Genomic DNA, 24216 nt, shown 5'->3' with positions numbered 1-24216 from the left:
CCATATAGAATTCCATATATCGAGAGAACCTTGGTAGTCTGAGCCAAGAGTGACAGCGAGCTTTAGCAATATCGCTTGGAAAAAATCTGAGACATCACACAACCCCTGACGGGAAAGAGATCGAGTGCTGGGGTTCAGGGTCCTCTAGCGGCATCGCTAGGTGGATCTGAGACATGATGAGAACCTTGATAGTCGGAAACACCGGATAGCAGAGCATCACTCTCACATGAGGGCCAAGACATTGCAAACACCTTGATGGACAGAAGTAGCAGCAATTGCTCCCAGAATCCAGATACAAAAGGCCGACAAGACCCTGCCTCATCACCCTCACTACCATCACAGCATCAATCCATCCATTCAAGTCTTTCCCAAGTCAACCAAACCACCTCGATCAAAATGAAGTCCGCCATTGCCTTCTCCGCTCTCATTGCCAGCGCTCTCGCCGCCTCTCCCTTCCAGCTGATTATCAGCGACTCGCAGTCCCGCACCAGCGAACTCCAGAACCGCGCCCTGATCAGCCAAGGCGACGCCTTCATCGTGGCTCCCAACGGCGACCACGGTATCAACTTCGTCGGCGGTGATGGTACTCTGGGCATCCAAAACGGCGATGTCGGTGAGTTCTCCCCTCCCCTCCCCTCCAACCACATCACCCTAACCATGAAACAGTCTACGTCGGCACCGACGGCCACGTCGACCTCAAGAGCATCAACGGCATCGCCGCCGGCGGCTTGACCGAGGGTTTCACGACCGGCAGCAACAACGTTCTCGAGTGGGCTCAGGGCTCCGTCTACGCCTGCCCTCATGTCTCCCTCTACGCGGCGGGCCCTCCCACCTACATGATCTACGTCGACCGGTCCGGTGCTACTCTTCCCGATGGCTGCATTGAGGTCGAGCTGACCAAGAAGGCTATCTAAATCTGGGGATTTGTGGCCTGGGATAATGGGATCGTCTAGATAGTTTAACCAATACACTCCTTGACATCTATCTATACCTAGAACTGTACACCAAAATCCACTGTATCACAATCCAACGGCCACCACCCACGATATCTCAACTCAACCTCCTTAAGTAACACCTCACCACCTCCTCCTCCTACTTCCCTTATAATCAATAATTCAGAAAAAGTCGGTACCGAAAACATTTCGGGTCTCTGGATCCCACTGATGCGTAATTGGGCAACTAGCTGCTTCGGCAAGTGGCAACTATTCCAGCCAAGCCATTTGAGACCGGAAGTACTTGAGACCAACAACGATAGCGAGTGAGACAGTTGGACTTGAGTAAAAGGAAATTTGATTCGCTAGACAATGAAACGAGCACACCCATCTACTTAGGGTACGCCATCTGTGGTGCCATCTGATCACCCGCCAACTCCGGCCTGGTCCGTAACTCAACCTCCTTTTCCTCCTGGGTCAGTGCACAGCACCCACACCAGAACGTCACCCAGCAATACCCACAGCAAGAGCCCTCAATGCCATATTGTAGCATCCAATGTGTCCAGGTGACGGCCAGAAGTGTGAAGATGGCGCACTATAGAATCAGTATCCAGATTTTGGTAGATAACGGCTTCGTACCTCTCCATTGCAGGAATTGTAGTTGTCGAGCTTTGGGTTCTGAATTCGACCTTGGGTTTTGCCAAAGGTGGGACACGGGAGGAAGCAGGTGGTGAGGCCTGAACGTGGATGAGTACTCTTTCTGTACTCATAGACAGAACGAAGAAAACATACACAAAGAGCCCGGAGAGCAACAGTCACCCAGAGAGTCATTCCAGTTTTTGTTGGCAGTGACACGCTGGACTTCATCCGAGTTGGCCGCGTGGTACGTTGGCGGGTTCGTCGGCCATGCCCGGTAACCGTTCTGAGTATCTGCCATTCTGTGTCTGTCGTGGGCTTTCTGGTCGGACATTGGAGAGATACTGAAAGTGCGAGAAAAAGAATCCAATGGTTGGGTGCTTTGAAGTATGGATAGTGATGCGTCTGGAAACATTCCATCCCAGGCCCAACCATACTAAGCTGGGAACGGGCAATCCGTATTCGTCTCCCCAAAGGGAAATTAGGTTCCCCAATCATACTGAAGAGGCTATCCCCACGTCAGCCCGCGGGTCCCGAGCTTAATTCGAGACAGAAAGACCCTTTCCAGGGGTTTTTTCTCTTTTCTTTTTTCTTTTATTTCCTCTAGGCCGGCACCAAGACTAGCCGATAAAGTATCCTACGGTAGAAATTGTTGCGAAAGGGACTAGATAGTAGCCTTCCAAGACCGTTCCCTGAGCTTCCCCTATTCCAAGGCTATGCACGGTGATGACCATCCTTTTTTGTCACACCACATTGCATCTACCTGGGTTTCCTTAAGTGTGGCTTGGCTCTCCATGGCGAAGACACGTGCGATTGAACCTTTATGGGCGCATGATAACAGGCCACAGGTGAACCCAGCCTGGAAATCTCTACTACCAGTGCCAGAGATATTTGCATAGTCCAAAGAACATATAGTATATTATTGATCACAATCTTATCCCTTTCCACCCCGTATCCTCAAGCCACGACGAGACCCTATTGATTCATCCCTACAGTCTAGTCATCGCCACCACAGCAGCATTCGAAGCAAAGAAGACCACAGCACCTGCAACGATCAGTCTCGTATCGAGGTGTTATAGGGGAAGGAACATACACGCCACAGCAAACCTCACTCCCCTCACCGCCGCCGCGCAGGCCGACCTCTGTCGCATCATGGATCACCTGGATGATTAGCCGACTTCAAAGGCAAAGTTGGGGATACGGCAGCAGCTCACCTCAGGGTTGGGATTCTCGGGGGAGACGGGTTGTTGCATCGTCACGGTTTCAGTGTCCCAGACCCGCTCCTTGATTTCCAGCGCAGGGGTGCTGCTGAAGGGGGTGAGAAGCCATTCAAAGAAGTTCATGATGCTTTCGCAGTTCGGTGAACCAAGGGGAGAGGGACGGAGAAAAGATGGCGAACTGAATAGACCAATGCGCGACAAACGGCTACTTATAGTGCAGCGGTTGGAATTGATCCGCCCTGTGGTGCTGAACTTGCTTGGTAAAAGCTCCCACTTGTGGCTGCCTAACCAATTAATTTTCTAACGAATACTAGTGAATCGTGAGTGGGTCAAGGGTCCAGAGGTGCCACCACCAGCCACAATTCATCAACCTTTTTGGAAAGGGAACCAGAATTGGAGTCTACTGAAAGGGAGAGCGGCAGTAAATCTCAAATAGGATGTGGATAGGGGATACGACCATTGTCATTGAGTAATTACCCGGATGTTCTACCAATAAACTTGGCTCTGTCCCTCCACTCAAGGTACTAGACTGGGTGCCTATTTTGCCAAGCCCATCGCTCTCAGGACTATCATATGTGGTTATATGGAGGAACGTTTGTCCGCAAGGCTTCTAAAAAAACAACAACTTGCGCAGGAATCTAATTTTTGAAATCACACCGTAACGTAACACCCTACGGGCGTTAAAATTAGATAAGTTTCTCGTAACTCTCATCGCTATTAAATAATACTAATATTGATTAGTTATTCTGAGAATAGCATCGAAGACATTTAACTAGTCTAGTTTAGTTATCTCTGTGAGGAAATCAGAACATTCCTAGAAATATATTTTAAATCTCTAATATAATATAAATACAATACTTAAATACCTAAAAGTAAGTAAGAGCTCTTAAGTATCTAAACTAGTTACTAATTATATTAAGAATATGTAGAAATTCCTGGTAGATTTATTAAAATATAAAAAAGTATTTGTATTCCTTAGAGATTATTATAAAAAAATTTTCTTTTTTTATTAATATTTATAACTAGATTAATATTACTATATAGAAAAATATGCTACCACTACTACATAATTTAATATAATTAAGATTAATTTTAATAAATATATTCTTCTCTAAGCTGATAGAGGAGATTCAGATTATTATTAAATTTAGTAATCTAGAGAGTATAACTTAGTTTTATAAAATACTTCTAAAGAATATCCTAGTAAAGACTGAAAAAATATATATCTAGATTTATTAAACTAATATTTTTTTTAATTATTATAAAATTTATCATAACGCGGCAGTTTAAGTTAAATAATTTAAATCTTAATCTCTACTTTATTATAAAGATAAAGACTACCTAGTAGTATTCCTCATAAGTATATAAATTTTAAAAAGATATAGTTATCTATTATCCAATTTAAAAAATTATAATTTATAAAATATAAATTAAATTAATTAATCTTATTTAACTAAAAAAAATTAATAAAGCTTTATTAATAGATAATATCTACTACTAGAAAGATAATATTAAGATTTTTTATATATACTAATTAATTATCTCTCTCTAGAGCCTTAAGAAGTAAAAATCTTTAATAATTATTATTAAATTTACCTTTCTTATTCCAGTAAATAAAGCGATTGAATATAATATTATATAAGATTTTTAAATCTTAATTATAATTAAATATAATTAAATATTACACATCTATTAATACTACAATTATTAATAATATAATTATATAAAAAATATTTATTTTAATTAAATAATCTATATATACTGCACGGAGTATCACCAGACTTATAAATATTTATAGAGAAAGATAAGTAAAATTGAAAAAATTAAAATATATTAATTATAGAAATATATATTACACATAGAGCTAAATATATTTAATTTATAAGAAAAAAATATAATAAATTATAACTAAATTTATTAAAAAATTATTTAAATATTATTACTCTATTTTTTTCTATTTTTAAATTATTTTATTTTTAGTAAGGATAATCTCTATAAATAAACTATTATAAGATAATATTTTTAGAAATAGTAATCCTAGAGACACTACTATATTTTTATTTAATAAATTAATAGTAATATAATAGATATAATAAATATAAAAATAATAGATTTAATACCTACTAAAGCACATATAATAATAAAAATAATAAGTAAAAGTAAGTAGGCTAGTTATAAGAATAAAAATAAAAAAATAATAATATTAGTAGCTTTTATAAAACTATAAACTAGATTAATTCTTAAATTTTAAATAAACTAATTATTTAATTATAAAATTAGATAATAATCTACTAGAAAGAAGATAATAGCTAAGATTATATATATATATAATTAGTAAATAAAATAGTTAAAACTATTAATATATAGTTAAAAAAAATCTAAAGGATTTTATACTTTGAGTCTAAATATAATTTTAAATATAAGATATTAGTAATCTTATAGAGACTATAACTAGCTTAGTTAAAGCCTATATAAAGAATAATAAAAATATTAATAAAAATTAATAATAATAATCCTGATTCTAACCTCTATACTTTAATATAAACTTTAAAAGTTCTTTTTTAATTTCTAGAATAAGATCTAATATCTTCTAGTTTAATATTAAATAAATCATTGAATAGTTCCATATTTAATATTATAATATAATTTAGAAAATATAGAGCTAATAGTGTAAGAAGTAACTTATTATTTTACTATATTTATTTATATTATAAAACCAAGGAAATCCTAGAGATATTTAAATAATAAATAAAAAACTATTATAAATTATCTAGTATAATATAAATAAATTAAAAAATATAATAATAAAATATTTTTTATAGGACTCTCAGGTCTTTAAAGCAGATATTGTTATAATTTAAAAATTATAAAAAAACTCTATCTTAAATATTATATATAATTTTACTTATAATTATTAATTACTATATCCAGCGGTTATGATAGAAAATTAAGTATAAATATATATATTTATCTCTAAAAAAATTAACTCAAGTAAATAGTAATATATAAAATATTTATATAATATATAGAAGCTCTATCTCTATAATAAATATAAATAGATCCTATACTTATTAAATATATATAATAGTAATAGTAAAATAATTATAAATATTTTAATAAGTCTAATCCCATTAGACAACAAGTAATTAAAAAATAAAGATTGGTTTATACTAAGTAACTTTAATTTTTATTATCTTATATAAGATAGTGAGAATGTAGAATCTAATCTTAAAATAAATTTTCTACTAATTCTAATAAATAATACTAATTTAAATCTTTAATTTAAATTAAGTATTATTACTTAGAAGTATATAAACTATGTGACGGCAGCCTCATTCAGGATCATGTGACCATATTTATTTCATTTACTTTAATATTATTTTCTTCAAGTAAGCGCCCATAATACTTCTTGTTTTCCTTTTTTCCTTCTTATGCTTAAAGTTCTAGAATAGTTAGCACTAATATAACCTTATTTTACTGTGTTAAACGGCTATCTTATAATTTTAAGTATTATTTTTTATTCTTCTTCTACTACTGTACACGGCTAGCTTCTATTAAGCTATTAATAGTCCCTATTCTATATTTTTAATGACGCTTAACAGCTAAAAAACTTACCTAACTGACTGAATAAATAAAATAGCCAGAGAAAGTACCTAGATTCTTAGTTCTAAGAATAATTAATAACTTTCCGCGATATTGCCTGATAAACTAGACTAGAAAGATAGATTTAATTAGATTAAATTTAATAATTAATATAAGAAAGATCTGAAGTAGATCTTCAAGATCCTTCTAAAGATTTTTAATATTTTAAAAACTAAAAAAGATAATCTTCTGGACCAGCAGGATTAGTAGGCTTAGAAAATTAAGTATTTTATTAGAAAATAAGACTACTTTACTGTGTAAGTTTTATAATAATAAATATATTTAGATTAAAATATTTCTATAGAAATAAAGAAATTTATGAAGATTCTAGATTCTTCTCTATTTAATAATAGCGTGGATTTGATTTATAAAAACTAGGTTCTTACTATGTAATAAAAATTAGAAGTTAATATTAATTAGTATAGTATTTTTATTATATATAAGATATATATTACCAGCCGATATTAGAATATTATTAAAAGATATCTTATTTTATACCTTTATTCTAACGCCATTAACTTCTTTTTTAATTTAGATAATATATTTAAATATCTAAAGATTATCTTTACTAATTTTAATAAGATTTATAATGCCCGTTACCAGTACCAAGACTTATAGATAAAAATTAGAGATAAATTTTATATTTCTATCTTAATTTTTTATTATTTTGCTGTTGAAGCTGGAGTTAATAAGAGTATCTAAAAAAATAATCTCTATAATAAATTCTCTATTAAACTTTAAGATCTCACTGTGTATAATTATAATAATAAAGATTTTAAAAAATTTGTGAAGTAATATGTTAATTTTATAAATATAATTAAAAAATAAATTAAGAAATATACTAAAAGCAACTTTATAATAATTAAAAATTATATTAAATTTTATATATTTTATTCTTTTATTATTATTTTAAGTATTATAAGTATTTCTTTTAAATCCCTGATCTAAGTTTTTAGTATAGAACTGGAGATTAAAGAGACACTGATAAAAAATAAGAAATATTTTTATTATAAAAAATCTAGTTATAGGAGTAAAGAATATCTTAAAAAAAAGATTATATAAGTAAAAGCTCTGGAAGTCTCTATAAAAAAATTTAAATTAGTAAAAAATAATATTTAGGAAAAATCTCTATCTTAGATAAGCTAGAAGCTTAAATAAGTATGATAAATTTATAAGATTTATTAAAAAATAATAGTAATAATTTTATAATTATTATTTTATTTTTTAAAGATAGTATCGCTATTTTTACTTGTATATTTATTAATTCTGAAATTAATATTTATTTAATAATAAATATTTAATTTATTATTAAATTAGTCTGATACTTTAAAATCCTAATACTATCTTTAAAGAAGGTAATTCTAGTTATAGACTTTAATAGAAAGTAGACTATTAATTTAATATATATAATTTAATTAAATTTTATAATTAATAGTTACTAATTTTTAAATACTCTCTTTCTTATATTGGACTTGGGAAGGTATGATGCTATTTTTAAAAAGATATAATTTATTAAATATAATATCTTACTAGATTATTAGAATTATTGATTAATCTAGCTAAGTTAGTTAATATTAAAGAATAAGGTAAAAGTTAGACTTCTTATAAATATTTTTTAAATTATTTTAGAGCGGTCCCCGGTGGATTATAAATATTAATAAAATATAGTTTAGAAGGACTATAAGATGTAATTAAAAAATAAATAATTAAAGTTTCTATAACTATTATTAATTCTTCCTTATATTAACTGAAGTAGTTTATATAAAATTTTAGTAAAAATAAAATATAATTTAATTAGAGAGAATTATTAATATTATCTTTCTTCTAGAATCCTGAAGTCTAAACTGAAGCTTATCTTAATTAGACTCTTTTATAGAAAGATAGCTTTTATTAGAGCGGCTGGCTTTTAATAATATCTAAAGAATTTAAAAATAAAGACTTTTATTATTTTATTTAATATTATTAAGAAAATTTTTATAGAGAAATTAGAGACTCCATATATAAGTAAGGAGAAAAAAATTAAAAAAATCTTCTCTAAGTAATATTATAATTTAATAAATATCTTTTTAAAGAAGGAATCTAATACGCTACCTCTATCCTAATATTATAACTATAAGATTTAGTTAGAGAGTAAGAATTCTTTAAATACTATTTTTTTTTATAAGATAATAGTAGAAGAGCTGCAGGCCTCTTATAATTATATTATAGAGAATTTAAATAAAAGATTTATTATATTAAATTCTATATTCTTTATATTCTCTATTTTAATGGTTTGAAAGCCTAGAGGAGGCCTCTATTTCTATATAGATTATTAAAAATTAAATATTTTAATTAAAAAAGATTTATATTCTTTGTTTTTTATTGATGAGATAATAAACTATCTATATAATATAAAAATCTTTATTAAACTTAATATATGTCAGGGTTTCTACTAGATTAAAATAAATCTTGCTTTAGAAGATCTTATAATTTTTAAAATATAATATAACTTATTTAAGTATTAAATTTTCTTATTTAAATTTATTAATAGACCCGCTGCCTTCTAATAACTTATTAATAAAATTTTAATAGAATACTTAGATAAGTTTATTATAGTTTATATTAATAATGTATTGATTTATAGTGATAATATAATTAAATATGAGTTATATATATGTTTAGTACTTAAGAAGTTATAGACTATAGATTTATAGACTATTATTTATAAGTGCGAGTTCTATATTATAAAAACTAAGTTTTTAGGATTTATTATTGTTATTAATAGTATTTAGATAGATTTAATAAAGATTATTATTATTATTAAATAAATAATCCTAATAATTATATAAGGAATTTAATTATTTTTAGATTTTTATAACTTCTACTGAAGATTTATTAAAATTTATAATAAAATAGTATAATCTTTAATATAATTAATTTAAAAAGATATTATCTTTAACTAGGATTATACTTATACTAAAGCTTTTAAAATATTTAAAAAGATGTTAGTTTTAGTTTTTATTCTAGCCTACTATAATTCCATACTTCTTATTTATATTAAGATGGACACTATTGATAGAGTTATTATAGAGATATTTTTATAGCTAGTAAATAAAGTCTAGTATCTAGTAGTTTATTATTTCAAGACTATATTTTTTATAGAATATAATTATAATATTTATGATAAAAAGTTACTAGCAATTATTCGTGTCTTGGAGAAATAATAACTAGAGCTAGAAGAATTCTAGTATATAGACTATTTTAATATTTTAATTAATTATTAAGCTTTAGAGTATTTCATGACTACTAAAAAATTAAATATTTATTAAGCGTAGTGGGCTGAGTTCTTTTTCTAATATTATTTCTTAATTTGATTCCGCCCTGGGAAGTATAATATTTTAGTAAATATATTAATTTATAAAAATAAAAATAAATAAATCCTAATATAATATTATAAGTAAATCTTATTATCTTTAAAATATTTAGAAAATAGAGTATATTTTCTTTTATTAATCTTTAAATTACTAATAATTTTTATTTCCGTGGAAGAATACTTATAAGTTATAAATTATTTTTTAATAGCTAATTAGAATTATATCTTCCTGGAGTCTTACCGGGAATAAGTCTATTATAGTAAAAAAAAATATATTTTAGAAAATAAACTTATATTTTTTAATAATCTTTTAATAATCCTGGATAATAGAGATTTATATACCTAATTACTAGATAAAATCTACTATTAATTATTATTTATTTATCTAGGCTAAACAAAGATGCTGGATCTTATGAAATATTAATATTATTAAAATATTTAGAACTAAGATATATATTATTATTTAAATAACTATCTAATCTATAAATGGAAGAATATAAGATAAGATTTTTTTTTTAAGATTTTTATAATCTTTACTAATCCTAGACTATCTAGAATAGTATTTATTAATAGACTTTTAGATGTTCCTAAAGAATTACTATAACTTTAATATTATATTTATTATAATAGACCAGCTAAGTAAGTAAGTTATTTTAATATTATATATAAAGATTATATTTATATAAGACATGGTCTAGCTCTTTCTAGAGTATATATATTCTTAATTAAAATTTCTAAATATAATTATATTAAATTAAGAAAGATAATTTGTGTTAAAATTTTAGAATAAGTTATATTATATATTATAAGTAAAATTTAAGTTTTTAATAATATATTATCTTTAAATTAATAGGTAAACTGAAATTGTTAACCAGTATATAGTATAAAAACTTATTTCTTTTATAAATTATTATTAAGATAACTGGTTAGAACTCTTATTATTAATTAATTTTATTTTTATAATCTTACTCCAGGAATCCACGGGACTATTATCCTTTATAATTAAGTAAAAATATAAGTCTTATATTTTTTTTAATTAGATATCTTTCTAGACCTCTATTATAGATATTATTAATTAATAATAAACCTGAACTCTGGCCCGCTGTATAGAATAAATATAGAAGTTAGTAAAGAAAGATATATAGACTATTTAATAAGTTTAGATTTATATAGTTAACTAATAATATTAGCCTGTAAATTTTGATATTAGAAATAAGATTTATATAAATACTAGAAATTAGTATTAAAAATAATTATTCTAGAAGTTATTAGAAAATTAATATAGTTTAGTAATTATTACTGAGAAAATTAGTTACATATTCTGAGTTTAATTATTTAATAATATAAAGATTTATTTTATTTTTTATCTTGATAAATTTTACTTTCGCGGTACTTTAGAGCTGTTATCTAGATAGATCTTAAATTAAGCTTTCTTAATTAAAGTTAATAATTATACTGAGTAAGAAGTAGAATAAATCTTAGAAAATTATTTATAGATAGGAATCCTACAGTACCGTATTAAATAGATAGATTCTAATAAAAATAACCACGAGTGGTATCCCATTAGTAATTTTAAAAATATATTTTTTTATTTATATAACTTTTATACCTATTATCCAGACTGTCCTGGACTATCTAAATAACTCTCTATATAGATTATAGCCGCGGAGAATAATAAATTCATTACAGATTATGATAATAATAATATTCCCTTGATTAGAGATAGTTAGATTTAAATAGGGGGATAATATGATAGCAACCTTATTTAGGATTATATGATTATATTTATTTCATTTACTTTAATATTGTTTTCTTTAAGTGAGCGCTTATAATACTTCTTGTTTTTCTTTTTTCCTCCTTACGCTTAAAGTTCTAGAGTAGTTAGCACTAATACGACCTCATTTTGCTGTGTTGAACGGCCGTCTCAAACTACTAAACTATAATTAATCTAATCTTTAATATCTCCAAGCTAATAAGCTGTTTAATTATATATAAGATTATATCTATTATATATATTAATTTTAACTATTTTTTAATAGCTATAATTATTAATTTAGATATACTATTAGCGAAGTTAACACCGAAAAAGAATTAAAAAACTATAAATATAAAGAAAATATATAAATTTATAAAGATAAACCTTAAAGAAGATCTATAGAATTATTTAGAGAATTCTATTCTAAAATAAATTAATACTATTATAGATTATTTCATAGAAATAGTATAATATATTATTATAGAGTTAACCCTATGGATTAATTCTAGTAAATAAACTAATTTTAGATTTATTTTAAAATATTATAAAATAATAAAGATAATAAGAAAAGCAAGACATATATATATAAATAAATAAATAGAAAAAAAATAGAAGAAATATATAATAATAAAAAATAAAAAAATAAAAATTATTAAATATATCTTGCAAAATATTTACTAAGATATTATATATAAAATTATAGAGAAAAAACCCCATAAAGTATAGTAAATATTATAATAAACTAGAAATAAAAATAGAAATAATAAGATTATTCTGATTCTTAAAGATCTGAATAGTGATATAGAGATTATAAAGTAGAAAATAAAGATTTTTTAATAAACTTTCTTTCTAGAGCCTCTAGAGATTAATTTATTTAATATTAATATAGCTAAGAAACTAAAGGCCCTAGAATTTTTTTTAATAATAAAATAAAAGATATAGGATATTATTAAACATATTCTTATAAATAAAATATTTAGTATTAATACTGTTCCTAACTACGTGTAGTATATACTAGCTAATAAAAAAATATTTATTAATATATTTATTATAATCTTTAATACTTATATATATATAAAATATAATTTTAAATATTTCTAAAAATTAATCACAGTAGTCCTTTATAAGAAAGAATCTTATAATTTCTATCTATCTAAATTATATAGGCCGGTAGTGCTACTTAATACTCTTAAAAAATTACTAGAATTAATTATTACTATATATATTATATAAATAGTAAAAGAATATAGCTTACTTCCTTATAGATATCTTAGAGGCTATAAGAGTATTTTAATTAATTATATAATTTAAATAATTTTTAATAGAATCTATAATATTTAGAAAAGAAATCATATTATTAGTTTATTATTATTAAATATATTAAAAATATATAATTATATATTATATATACACCTCTTACACAATCTTAGATAAATAAAATTAAATTATTTTATATTATAAATAGTAGAATTGCGATTTGCTGGCCCGCTGCCGGTTTCGGCTGCCCCCTTCTTCGGGTTTAGCGTCCGTGTGGCCGGCGCCAGATCCGGGATCGCGCCAGCCATGTATGGTTTAGCCCGTCCGTACCGGGTTTGGCTTATTCCGCTAACCCTGATCGGGATATGCCGTCTTCCACCGCCCGCCTGACAACGTCTGCCATGTATATAAAGCTGCGGTGCGTCGCTCAACAATAGTTCTCTTCCTCCCAATACTCTCCTCCCTTCTAATTTCGCCTCCGAAGTTTTTCTGAGATCGGCTGACGTGGCCTCTCTGCTCGCCCCCCCGAGCCAGCTGAAAAATTATGCGGCTGTAGCACAGCCTGCTTCTCCACTCACATAACCAGACCACGCCCAGGTGTGTCGCAAATGGCATGGATCATCCTTGGTTTCCTGTGCTACATATTTTGCTTGGTGTTTCCTTTTTACTGTACAGATGGCTTGAAGCTGTTACAAGCAGATATACTTGGTTCTGTTCTTTAGGGAGTTTCTCGTTGTTTGTTAACTGTTGAACGGGATACCGGCAGCCCTGACTACATCAGGGTACAAAATGTTCCCCCTATTCTCGGGTCTGTATCCTCGGCCTTCCTCATGTGAGGCGAATAGAAGGCTGTGCACAGTTTGGGCAGGTGACTGGCAATGTGGGACTCATTACCTTAGCCTCTGCTTTAGTCTTATCGCCAATGCAACACAGCACTCCTGATCTCGCGTCACTTCTCTAGCCCAGCCGACAGTCGACCGAACATATCCGCCAACCGGTGCAGTCACTTGCTTGCTAGGTCTGCTTCTGACTCACAGGCCAATCGCAAAAATGCCTCAAGGAGCTCCGAGGCTGAGCGGAAACATCTTGACTAGCCATGGACCCAGTGGCTTGTGTGGCCTGCAAACAGCAGGCTACCCCTGGCGTAGAGGATTTCCTATTTCGAAGGATGCACGTTACATTTCCGGAAAGACGGCCTTTTCAAGGTGGGCACTGCAAGCCCGAAGCCCTCTTTGAAGCGGTTCGGTCAACTATTGGACGCATTCCCGCATTTGCACCCGATACAAGTGAGGGCCGGATCCAACAAGGCACAGAAGACACAGGCCTCCGGTAGTATGAAGCCTACCAGGCGCTCCACTGCTTGTTCCCCACCCCATGATACTCAGGTAGCATTTCGACCCTATAAAGGGCTCCTTGAGCTACTGCTTTCAGTTTCTTTCATTTCGTTTGTATTGCTAGCGACGGATGGGTATCATTGCAACTGATTTTACTACTGTTTGACTTCAACCTACGGCGGCTTTATCTACCAAGGATTACTATCTCCGTGACTTGTCTGCACTTTAAAAAATGAGGGTGAATCTTGATCAAATCGAGTTCTACCGTGGTCCAAGCCAGCCGCCTTCCATCGGTCGAAGGAAGTCACCACCAGTTCATATTCCACGAACTTTCCAGCATTTCTCTCCCACAGAGATGATCCCAGCATCGTCTCAGGCACCTCCAGAACAGGGACTGCCATCTACCCGTACAACTTATCTATCGAATACATTTGATTTTGAGATCGATAGGATTTATAGCGTCACTGAGCATCAAATGACGAAAGATATCGGAACCGCTGTGGCACCAATCATTCCAGCCACTCTTGATACTCGATTGGATAATGGAGGCTCTCGCTTGGCTTCATCCGAGCCAGCGCCATTCAAAGACTCCTCTGCGATACCAGTATCATGCCCCGCAGTCCAATTGGAGCTTGATTCTCTCGATGTGCAGGAGAATGAGTTACCAAGTAAGTTGGTATAATACTTGATACTGTTGGAAATCAACCTTTCTTTGTCTGACATATTCTAGATTCCATGCCTCATAGCAAAGCAGCGGAGACTCCTCGCATTTCATACGCTCCCTGTGTCACCGCGCCCACATCCAAACAAGCGGACAATGTTTCTAGCGGCCTATCCACGACTGGTGATTCCCAGCAAGAGTCAGCCTCGGGAAACTCGCTAATCATAGGGGCTTCCTCAAAGTATATCAGCTCTGTACCCTGCGAAGAGGATACGAACTCGTGCCATACACCTGAGCTCAGTGAAGTTCCATGCTCTCGGAAAATCGATGCTCCGGGCCGGGCTGGAAGTTCCAGTAGCACCGAAGCCATGTCAACTGCATTTAGCCCATTTCCTAGGTCGTTCCAGTGCTCAAGTCCGGAACATTCTGGTGCTAGAACAACGCCAATTTCTAACGGCCCAGTACGCTATCCGTCAATAGCTGTGGTTGTACCAGCACCTTCATGGAAGCAAGGAAGAGCCACCAGGGCAAGCACAAGGGCCGCTGCGGCAGCGTGCAATAAGCGACTTCGCTCAGATCAAGGAGGCAGTAACCACAAGGTTCCGGATGCGTCTTTCCTTCGCACTGAAGGTCCGAGTCTGAAGGTGAAGAAGCGGACGCTTGCTTCCAGGCATCTTTCTCATCCTCTGGACCTTTCATTTCCCGCTTCGTGCCATTGTACCCGTGATTTTCATGAAATCCGCGGAAAAGCTCTTCTCACAGTTGCATCGGATTCTGGCCTGAAGACAGCGTATTTTTTTACCTTTGTGCCTGACACGAGTTCGACAGTGCACCAGCCCCCTTCGACAGGAATTTCAGGAAAACAAAGACCGTACACGTCAGATGAGAATGCGCTGTTGGTCCGGCTGAAAGAAAGGGAGGCGATGTCATGGTCTGAGATCGCAGACCATTTCCCTGACCGGAATGTGTCATCCCTTCAAGTCCACTACTCGACTAAATTACGCCACAAGGCCAAATCTTGATTTGGAAGACTGCGGAGATGCCGATAAGAAAGGGCCTGGATTCATGGATACTCATTGGTGCGTGTGAGACATTATAAGAACAGGGTCTGGACTCGGCTAATGCTATGAGTAGTGCCTCTTCCAATGATTTAGAAGCTGTCAAGGCAGAAGTGGATATCGTTGAAGACCTAATCCAACTACAAGATAAGGTAGGACCTCATGGTTTCTGGATCCCTATAGTTGGTCTACAGATAGTAGCCTTTAACGATGCATATCCTAGTTAATAAACCTGATTTTATTGAAGATAAACTACCAGCTCCTGATACCCAGCCCAAATAAGTACGGCTCACCCCAGAGAGCCCAAACTAACGGAGGAGCAACAACGAAAAACGCGCGGGCTGGCAAGAGGCAGGAAGTGTCATCCTAGACTCCAATCCCCAGAAGTCAGAGCTAGCTTCCCTGGACGGTGGACAGACTTACAGGAAGGAGGAGCGATCTCGCTATCGTGGGCGTCGAGCAAGTTCTGACTGGCCTCCCAGAGGCGCTGCAGCTCGGCGGGGAAGGCAGGGGACAGGACGCGACGGTCATGGTTGGCCGCAGTCTGGAGGGCGGTGATGCTATCGTGAAACAATTCGAGGGAGACGATGTCTAGGGCAGCCAAATGGATAGGATTGGCATTGGCTGGCAGAGCAAAGGCATTGCAAAGGGCACGGAAATTGGCCTCATGGAGGCGCCGTAGCAAGCGATCATTGAGGTCGGAGATTTCGAGGAGGGTGGCATTCGCAATCCGATACTCACGCGAGGGACTGTCACGGAGAAGAGAGGAGAGGAGGACGCGCAAAATGTGGAGGCGGCCGGCAGGAAGACTGTTAATGGCGTTGACGGACGGGCTGCGAGTCAAGCCAAAGCGCTGGAGCAACACCGCAAGCTCCCGGTGGAAGCTGACCTCGCGAGGAGCCATCGCGGCGGGGAAGGCAGGGCAGGTGAACCAACAGGCAGGCGGACAGGAAAATAGGAGGCGCAGAGACAGGCACGCACGCAGGACGGGAGGCAGGCAAGCAAGCGGAGGTCACAGAGGAGGTGGAGGAGAGGCTTGGAAGACTCAAGGAAAGGGGGGAGGGGGGACCGCTGGAGACTTATAATAAGAGGCAGGGTCAACACCAGTCTCCTAAACAGGAAGCGACAAAGTGAATACCGGGACAGCGACAGCAGCGGACAGTCACCAACACCTGGCCTGGAAGCCACGGGGTGAATGACGAATGGTGATAGTACGAGAACTACAACTAATAGATGAATATCAACATAGCCATCTCCCAATATGTCCCTTCCACTACCATAGTAGGACATCTTGAGGCTATACACAACCCGCGCAGTCATACAACACTCTGAACCGCCGGGAGGTTACGGGATGGTCAAACATCCCTAGTCCAACTCGGGCAAGACCCTCTTTCGGACACCAAGGCTGTAGTGTGTAGGGATTTACTAGTATCCTACATTTATAGAGTCTCGGGAGACTGAGAAATCTATCCAGATAGCCTTTGGTTGTATGTTTTGCTCACCGGCCCTTTCTCGATTCATTGGGTTTAGTGCCCTTGCCGCTTTCTCTTCACCTTGTTCATCCTTCACCCGAAGCTCACCTTTGCCACCCGAACCCCAGTGGATCGCACCCAGAGGCCCCGCCTTAACCTTGTGAAGCTGAACGTGTCCTTTTCTCCAAAAACATTACATTGGCCAACGAAAGCTCGACCCTGTTTAACTATCATTGGCTACCCTAATCATGTGGTGCGGAACATCTATTTAACCGACTACCTAATTGGTACGTGACCCCAGGCAAGCTCCGTGGGATGGTCGATTGCATCCATTTCCAAGACCCATGGCGCGTGAGGCGCATGAGCACGAGTACAGGGACGGGCTTACTCCATGGCCATCCGGCTTTAGGAGGCGTAGTACTCCGTTGAAGCCCCAATTATGGGTCTTGGACCTTCAGTCGGTCCCTAATCTGCTGGCTACAAATATCCTGGTCCATCTCAAGAATTTTTTACACAGCTACGCAGGCAGCATAATCAATTTCCTCAAACGTTTGTCAGTAGTCTTTGCTTGCTTCCCAATTTGCTCATTTTCCAGGATGGATCGCCAGAATTCTTTCAATGGCCTGTTCACTCCCTCTCCTTTACCCTGCAATTTCCCTGGCTCACGTGCCCCGATCTTCATGAAGCATCCATTGCCTCTAAAACCTCTAATTTCCATGTACTTCCATGCCTACATTCTCCTTTACCCCAAGCCTGAAACCGCACTTCGCGACGTGGCAGCACAGCACGTTGAGCATGGTAAATCCATTTCTGTGAACAATGATCAAAACAGGCCCTTTGCGCACGATCACACAACTGCTTCTTCCAATGGAGTGTCCAGCCGCCCTCATGTAGATAGCGTTATCCGCCCAGAACAATAGTATTGTCGATAAATAGACAAAAATAATCAAACAATTCGAGAAATGCCTCAGGCGCCTTCATCGAAATCATCAAAAGGAAAATGATCCCGGACACCGATAATATCTTCTGGAGTCTCAGCTGCTTCAAGCATTTTGGTCTTCATATCATAGGCTACTCCTTTCACAGCATCGTAATCATCATTTGGAACCCAACCCAAAATATCGATACCCAAGACAGATCGCATTTCTTCTATCGTGATATCAGCTTCTCTTTGACGAGCATCTAAGTCAAGGGTTTCCCGGACAATGTCCTCTGAATAGCCCACTGGAGCGACCGGATAAACACTCCTAGTTTGATCTGCATCGGTGGTCTGAGCAATTGTCGGCCAATTCTGTATAGAGCGAATGAGTTCTGCTCGCAGAGATATCGAGTCTCCCTCCCAGGGCGTACCAGCATTCTTGAATAGCCGTTGGCGGAGGATAACAGACTGATCGAAGATGGCATCATAATGCTCTTTATTTAGTCTTTTAGTGAAAGCGGCATACAGAAAATGTACCATTCTTTTGCGCCGAGTCTCTAGTAACGATGCTTGCTCGGATGGAGGCAAAGAATCGTAATCTGGAGGTAGAGCAAGCTGAGGCTGTTTCAGCATCTCCGATTCGGGATCACCATAATTCTGGAAGTGAGTTGGTATTCCAGCAGCAATACCGAGAGGAAGAATAGAACAATGCTGCCAATCTATAAGTCCAACTATCTCATTTGAATCGGAAACGAGGATATTGTTTGGCTGAAGGTCTGGGTGGCGCATGACAGGTCGATTCAAAGTTGAGTCGCTTGCATACCCTAAGCAGGGTATCATTTTAAGATAGTTGGAGAGGTCTGTGAGGTGGCTATCAGGTGAGACATGCTTAAAATGATAGATTTCCCTATAGAGCCGGTCATAGGGCAAGCGAGGTTTTGCATAGGCTTTAGTCCAGGCCAGTTCACGTTCGCCAGCTGCTCGGAAAACCCCCATTGATGACAGCCCTTTCGTAGTTAGCAATGTCGACAATACAATCCTCAAAGGGAGTCCACTCACAAGGACCTCGATCGATATTCAATAGATCCCTTTTGTCATGCCACCAGCTATAGTGAGCTGTCGGTCCTATGCAGAACGCCATACCGTTGGGTTCAGCGAGTTGTACCCTCCTCTCAGATGAAAGGTCTTTAGTATAGTAAAGACTTCCAGACGCAGGAAACTGCAGTGACATCAATCGCGTCTCCCATTCGATTATCTGTTTCATGACCTTGTGTTGTTCCTTTGGCGTCAATGTGAACCATTTATCGCCGAGTGGGATACCAACCAACTTTTCCATAATAATATACTCTGTTCCAACAGGATTCGCCTTCGTCGAACACCACGCATACACCTCTGGTGTGGGAATACCATGCAGACGAAGATAGTCTAAAGTCGCCACTTCACTCGCTACAGTATAGTGTTCTGGTACTGTGCTTGGGTATGGAAGTCGCGCAATAATACATTTCCCATCGCTGAAAGTGGCCTCAAAAATGCGGTTGAATCCGCCTTCTGATAGTTTTGTAAAGGTTCTGAGATCGGATATCGAATGGCGAGATGCAGCAGAAATAACGTTTTGAAGGGCGGACACATCAAACTCAAGGAATCGTTCTGCAAGGCGGAGATGTTCGTTGAAGCTTCGAAAAGTCAGCCTTAGAAGAAAGTCATAGTGTCATAAGCACTTACATCCATCTCCCAGAGGTGTACCGGAAAAGTTCATTATGAAGAGCGATGTCTGATAGTTGCACACATTTTGTCGACGCTTTCGCATGCTGTGGATTCCCAAGCTTGTGAAAGCGGAAAGTTCGAGGCCGTAAAGAGCCGAAAAGCTTTCGTGTCTTGATAGAATAGTTTTTCATCATGCTACTGCAAAGAAGACAAGAAACTCAGATAAAGAAAGGAGCATTAGAAAGGAATGTTGCGCTTATTTGAATGATTTACCTTGAAGGTCCGTTCCACGGGATAATTTAAGGGAGATCTATCCCTGACGGAAGAAAGTATTTCCGTCTTTTCTCGATATGATGGATCACGGAATGTGGGCCAGCCGACGCTGGCGATCTAAGCCTCTTGTCGGCCTCGAGCCGTTTTGTCTCCATGTTTTACGCATGATGTATCGTTACACTGAGAAATAAAAGAACTCACATAATCCCAAAAGTAGTGAGAAGGCTATGCCAAAGAGTGGATACATTCAGATACCAATCATACCAACCCCACATCAAAATTCTCGGATCCCGTTTTCAGTCGGGACCCCACAAGTTGCCAAATCCTAAATCTCCGACAATGGCGAGGATAATAAGGGATGATATTCTGTAAAAGTACAAGAATCTAGGGACGAGAATTAACTTCTACTCGGTTAAGCTTGAAACGTTGATGACTCACACTCTGATTAAAGCTGTTCCTCAAGTGACTTGAGTGCCTCATCAACATCGTCCTTTGTTGCATCTTGCTTGATTTTAACGGTCCCAATGACGGCATGAGTCCCCCCATGCTTATCCCTCCAGTCTTTCCACGAACTGGGAATCTTTCCGGCATTGGCCTGCACCTGGAACTTGTGGTACACAAGTCCATTCTCTTCAATGGTACCATCATAGTCAAAACGGACACCGTGGTTTTCCAAATCACTTGCGGATTTCGGCCATTGAGTTTTGCCTCTCCCGACTGTCGGTCTAGCAAGTTTCTCCCAGATCTTGGAGCCCCGACCAGTGATCGCCTCCACCACACTGTTCCATGCTCGGCGCGACATTGCCAAACAATGTAGAAGTAGAACGATAAAGGGCACGGTATTGAGTTTGAATTTATCGCAGATAATAATCAGCAGGAAAAAAAAGCCACGATTGTAGTGTATATAAATCAACTTCGAGGGCAAATATATGCTCTTATATATCTGAGAGATGAAGCATTTCGCCTACATTTGCATTATGGTGTAAGAAGCAGGTGAGTCGCGAGTGGAAAGCAGAGAACCGCACTTTTTGTGATATCTCCTGCAGCACTTAGCGGTAATTTATCAAAGATACAAGTGCTCTTGCGCGCAGGAGGTAGGATGTTTAGTATCACGGACAAAGTCAAAGAACCTAGTGAGATTACGCTTGCACCCTAGGGTGACCGCGGAAGCATGTCAAGCTTAGATATGATTAGTCCACAAAGGCCTCACAGCACCAGTTACAGATCCCGAATTAAGACAAATCAATAGTAAGACGGTACCAAGACGCTATCATTGGTAGAAACCGGAACTGTGCCATTATTGAACTAGTCGTTCTTGGAAGTTTCTGTAGTGATGTTGTAGTGGAAAGTAGAATACTTGGATTTTTAATCATGCGAATGGGGTAGTTACTTCAATCTTCACAAGCGTTCCGAACTACCTTGGAATTAATGAGTAATCTGGGTCAAAGAAGCTTCCCGACACGTGAGGGCTGCCTTTAATGGCAACTCGAATACATCATGTCGTCATGTTATTGTGAGGGAAAGCTCCATACATCGTACCAGTAGCTTCTGTCAACATGGTAACCTTGGCGTCGATCTACTAACAATAGCAGACCTCCTAGTCTGAAACCGTCCACCTGCATGGAGGTGACGTGGCACGCGACGGGGGGCCAACTTTTTACGACCCAACTTTTTACGACCCAACTTTTTAAAACCCAACTTTTTAAAACCCAACTTTTTAAAACCCAACTTTTAAAGACCCAACTGTTTCAGACCCAGCTTTCCCAGACCAACATTTTCCGACCCAACACATTACCAAAACACTCATCCTTTTGTTGTGGTTTTCCCAGGCCTTATCGCCAATATGATTTATGATTTTGACCTCTACAATCATCCGGAATCGTTCACCCATGTGAAGAACGAATTAAAGACACTTAACGCACAGATAAGGATCGTTGAAGGGCTCGAGCACGCTAAAGCCCGTCTTGCGGCAACACGTTCCCGTTCATTGGAGTCCAATACTCTATCGAAGTGTAATGTGTTCATGCATTATGTCAATAAAAGTGCCGCTGGTAGTAATTTCGACCTGGAGATCCGTAAGCTGAATTTGAACGAGTTAGCTTTCTGCTCTATCAGTTTTGAAGACAGACGCCTCAAATCCGTGATTCACCATTTCAAAGCGGCGAATATCCGGACGTATATGACAACAACACGCATCTCATGCCTCGATCGGCCAGAAATCTTCACACGACTAAAGCGCTTATCCGCTGAATCTGAGGGGAAACCATTCCAGGAGATCTACTCGTCTGTCTATGCATTACACAAAGAGTCGTTGCAGAAAGGCTCCATGCAATTGGATGAGCAGATGGATGATGGTACGGATTGTGATTGCCCTTACACAGAAGCACTGCTTGCCCTAACTGACTACTCCCTTAGAGACTTTACTAGATCCCGAACCTGACACAATGGCTAAACAGCCTGGCGCCTTTGAATTCCCCACGGCGCGGTGGAAGAATATTGAAAAAGTGTTTCCAGTACAAGCTGCAGACGCTATCCGCCACGCGCCCCAGCGTATATTAGATCCAGAAATAACAGATTGTGTGCGATCAAGATTCCCTAGGGGCCGGAGTGATGGCGATGCAATCATCTGGTTGGATATCGGGTCTGTTGGAACGCTGCCATTGCTGCATAACTCCGAATCGGGCATTAGGACAGACCAAGTTCGTGCGGTCTTTGGAGATACTATTTCGAAAGCTATTGACGAAAGTGACTTGCGAGGGTGGGAAAAGAGAAATGGACGTATGAATACAACAGAATGCGTGAAGGTGAAGGTATTATGTCACGTGGAGCTTCGAATAGGCTATGACACAACCATAGCGAAACTGTTGTTTAATTGACGGAGTAATAGCCTTTGTATATTGTCGCTGAAATGCCCGCCGGGACCTTCATCAAGCCGTTACTTTCCTTGGTATTCCAAACTTCGCGATCCGCTTCGAAAAATACCACTTCTTCGCAATCTCTGCAAAGGAGTTCCCGATCAACGGTCGCCGCTTCGATCGACTCGAGCGATACATATTCGGTGAGATTCTTCAATCGATCGTCGTCTGCAGGGAGCGTTTCCCATCGTGATGCCTGGCGGTATTAGATTAGTACTGTATGTCCGGTCCGCTTGGAGATGCCATACCAATAAATCTTTCCTAGTTGTCATAACAGTCTGAAAAGGTATGGTTTATGAGGATATAAAGCCTGCTGTAGTTTAACATCAGTCTTAATGTCAGTCGGAAGGGACTTTGGAGGCGCTGGGTGGCTTTACCTTGAAGGCAGATTGGTGGCGTTGAGATTGCTACAGCTTTGAGAGCTGTGAATAGACTCCCGAGAAGTTGCAATTTGCAGGGTGCTTGTAGGCGGCGCCTTGCGTCGCATGGAGAAAAATATACCAAGTGGATGGTGTGATAAATTGATGATGACTTGATGGTGACACTGAGAATTTCAAGGTGGGGTTTAATGATATGGGAGGGGCATGTGATCTGGCTAGCAACCCACATTAGGCACTACATCATACCTTCGGGCTGAAAACTATGCAACCGTGCTGCTCGAAGTTTCGGATGACAATGTAGAAAATAGATACTCGAAGGGCTTACTTTTAACAGCTATTGCATGGTGTACCCATCGTCTTGCAGAGCGTTGCCAGGAAGCCAACATGTTGTTTTCATGACCCGCTGTATCGGCGTGGCTGCTGTAGCTAAGAGACGGGTAGTTATACTTTGGAGGGGTGAAAGAGCTAAGAGAGCGCCAACGGGAAAGAAAAACCTGAACAGCGCGACAAAAGAGTCAAGGAAATAGACCGCACTTATTACGACGGGAGGGTATGGTCTTCTGTCAATACTTAAGGTTGTGATAATGCAAATTGATCTGACTGAAGTCGGTCTGGAGAAGCTTGGTTTGGAGAAGTTGGGTTTCAGAAGGTTGGGTTTAAGAAAGTTGGGTTTAAGAAAGTTGGGTTTAAGAAAGTTGGGTTTAA

At 36.6% G+C, this 24216-nt stretch overlaps 9 protein-coding genes across 9 annotated transcripts; 4 read left to right on the top strand and 5 right to left on the bottom strand.

Moving 5' to 3' along the window:
* Positions 1-370: 370 nt before the first annotated feature.
* Positions 371-914, top strand: BO80DRAFT_479140 (uncharacterized protein; the record flags this gene model as incomplete). Its single annotated transcript, XM_025723292.1, has 2 exons — positions 371-613; positions 667-914. Exons 1-2 carry the CDS (start codon positions 397-399, stop codon positions 912-914), a joined length of 465 nt encoding a protein of 154 aa, XP_025573033.1. The 5' UTR covers positions 371-396.
* Positions 915-1323: 409 nt separating this feature from the next.
* On the bottom strand, positions 1324-1869 carry BO80DRAFT_436619 (PLAC8 family protein; the record flags this gene model as incomplete). The annotated part of the gene is made up of 3 exons (XM_025720964.1): positions 1324-1527; positions 1572-1669; positions 1725-1869. The coding sequence occupies 3 exons, from the start codon at positions 1867-1869 to the stop codon at positions 1324-1326; spliced, it is 447 nt and encodes a 148-aa protein (XP_025573032.1).
* A 341-nt stretch (positions 1870-2210) lies between these two features.
* Positions 2211-3278, bottom strand: BO80DRAFT_466684 (uncharacterized protein). Its single transcript, XM_025722796.1, has 3 exons — positions 2783-3278; positions 2662-2729; positions 2211-2613 (listed from the first exon to the last, which is right to left on the bottom strand). Exons 1-3 carry the CDS (start codon positions 2909-2911, stop codon positions 2565-2567), a joined length of 246 nt encoding a protein of 81 aa, XP_025573031.1. The 5' UTR covers positions 2912-3278; the 3' UTR covers positions 2211-2564.
* A 10602-nt stretch (positions 3279-13880) lies between these two features.
* Positions 13881-16092, top strand: BO80DRAFT_427084 (SANT/Myb-like DNA-binding domain-containing protein). Its single transcript, XM_025719916.1, has 3 exons — positions 13881-14797; positions 14860-15869; positions 15925-16092. Exons 1-2 carry the CDS (start codon positions 14362-14364, stop codon positions 15810-15812), a joined length of 1389 nt encoding a protein of 462 aa, XP_025573030.1. The 5' UTR covers positions 13881-14361; the 3' UTR covers positions 15813-15869; positions 15925-16092.
* Positions 16093-16100: 8 nt separating this feature from the next.
* On the bottom strand, positions 16101-16752 carry BO80DRAFT_436617 (uncharacterized protein; the record flags this gene model as incomplete). Its single annotated transcript, XM_025720963.1, has 2 exons — positions 16101-16189; positions 16272-16752. The coding sequence occupies 2 exons, from the start codon at positions 16750-16752 to the stop codon at positions 16101-16103; spliced, it is 570 nt and encodes a 189-aa protein (XP_025573029.1).
* A 1110-nt stretch (positions 16753-17862) lies between these two features.
* BO80DRAFT_466683 (aminoglycoside phosphotransferase family protein) lies at positions 17863-20262 on the bottom strand. Its single transcript, XM_025722795.1, has 3 exons — positions 19962-20262; positions 19299-19912; positions 17863-19246 (listed from the first exon to the last, which is right to left on the bottom strand). Exons 1-3 carry the CDS (start codon positions 20135-20137, stop codon positions 18288-18290), a joined length of 1749 nt encoding a protein of 582 aa, XP_025573028.1. The 5' UTR covers positions 20138-20262; the 3' UTR covers positions 17863-18287.
* A 77-nt stretch (positions 20263-20339) lies between these two features.
* Positions 20340-21233, bottom strand: BO80DRAFT_427082 (uncharacterized protein). The gene is made up of 2 exons (XM_025719915.1): positions 20655-21233; positions 20340-20600 (listed from the first exon to the last, which is right to left on the bottom strand). Exon 1 carries the CDS (start codon positions 21016-21018, stop codon positions 20662-20664), a length of 357 nt encoding a protein of 118 aa, XP_025573027.1. The 5' UTR covers positions 21019-21233; the 3' UTR covers positions 20340-20600; positions 20655-20661.
* A 693-nt stretch (positions 21234-21926) lies between these two features.
* Positions 21927-22890, top strand: BO80DRAFT_151330 (uncharacterized protein). Its single transcript, XM_025713787.1, has one exon. It carries the CDS (start codon positions 22060-22062, stop codon positions 22654-22656), a length of 597 nt encoding a protein of 198 aa, XP_025573026.1. The 5' UTR covers positions 21927-22059; the 3' UTR covers positions 22657-22890.
* BO80DRAFT_151362 (uncharacterized protein) lies at positions 22426-23622 on the top strand. Its single transcript, XM_025713788.1, has 4 exons — positions 22426-22579; positions 22632-23026; positions 23104-23344; positions 23397-23622. Exons 2-3 carry the CDS (start codon positions 22661-22663, stop codon positions 23338-23340), a joined length of 603 nt encoding a protein of 200 aa, XP_025573025.1. The 5' UTR covers positions 22426-22579; positions 22632-22660; the 3' UTR covers positions 23341-23344; positions 23397-23622.
* The last annotated feature ends 594 nt before the right edge of the window (positions 23623-24216 follow it).

This window comes from Aspergillus ibericus, assembly GCF_003184845.1.
Source record: "Aspergillus ibericus CBS 121593 unplaced genomic scaffold BO80scaffold_33, whole genome shotgun sequence".
NCBI classification, from domain to species: Eukaryota; Fungi; Ascomycota; class Eurotiomycetes; order Eurotiales; family Aspergillaceae; genus Aspergillus; species Aspergillus ibericus.
The sequence above is the reverse complement of the archived record's forward strand: the minus strand, read 5'-3'. Positions and strand labels throughout refer to the sequence as shown.

What these genes read in the sequence shown, in the direction of transcription:
- BO80DRAFT_466684 (XM_025722796.1), bottom strand. Translation starts at nt 2,911, where the DNA reads ATGAACTTCTTTGAATGGCTTCTCACCCCCTTCAGCAGCACCCCTGCG. An exon ending in CCGAGAATCCCAACCCTGAG is followed by an intron (nt 2,730 to 2,782) that starts GTGAGCTGCTGC and finishes CTAATCATCCAG; the next exon opens with GTGATCCATGATGCGACAGA. An exon ending in AGTGAGGTTTGCTGTGGCGT is followed by an intron (nt 2,614 to 2,661) that starts GTATGTTCCTTC and finishes TGATCGTTGCAG; the next exon opens with GTGCTGTGGTCTTCTTTGCT.
- BO80DRAFT_151330 (XM_025713787.1), top strand. Translation starts at nt 22,060, where the DNA reads ATGATTTATGATTTTGACCTCTACAATCATCCGGAATCGTTCACCCAT.
- BO80DRAFT_427084 (XM_025719916.1), top strand. Translation starts at nt 14,362, where the DNA reads ATGAGGGTGAATCTTGATCAAATCGAGTTCTACCGTGGTCCAAGCCAG. An exon ending in GCAGGAGAATGAGTTACCAA is followed by an intron (nt 14,798 to 14,859) that starts GTAAGTTGGTAT and finishes GACATATTCTAG; the next exon opens with ATTCCATGCCTCATAGCAAA.
- BO80DRAFT_427082 (XM_025719915.1), bottom strand. Translation starts at nt 21,018, where the DNA reads ATGTCGCGCCGAGCATGGAACAGTGTGGTGGAGGCGATCACTGGTCGG.
- BO80DRAFT_151362 (XM_025713788.1), top strand. Translation starts at nt 22,661, where the DNA reads ATGGCTAAACAGCCTGGCGCCTTTGAATTCCCCACGGCGCGGTGGAAG. An exon ending in CAGAATGCGTGAAGGTGAAG is followed by an intron (nt 23,027 to 23,103) that starts GTATTATGTCAC and finishes ACGGAGTAATAG; the next exon opens with CCTTTGTATATTGTCGCTGA.
- BO80DRAFT_466683 (XM_025722795.1), bottom strand. Translation starts at nt 20,137, where the DNA reads ATGATGAAAAACTATTCTATCAAGACACGAAAGCTTTTCGGCTCTTTA. An exon ending in TACACCTCTGGGAGATGGAT is followed by an intron (nt 19,913 to 19,961) that starts GTAAGTGCTTAT and finishes GACTTTTCGAAG; the next exon opens with CTTCAACGAACATCTCCGCC. An exon ending in GAATATCGATCGAGGTCCTT is followed by an intron (nt 19,247 to 19,298) that starts GTGAGTGGACTC and finishes TAACTACGAAAG; the next exon opens with GGCTGTCATCAATGGGGGTT.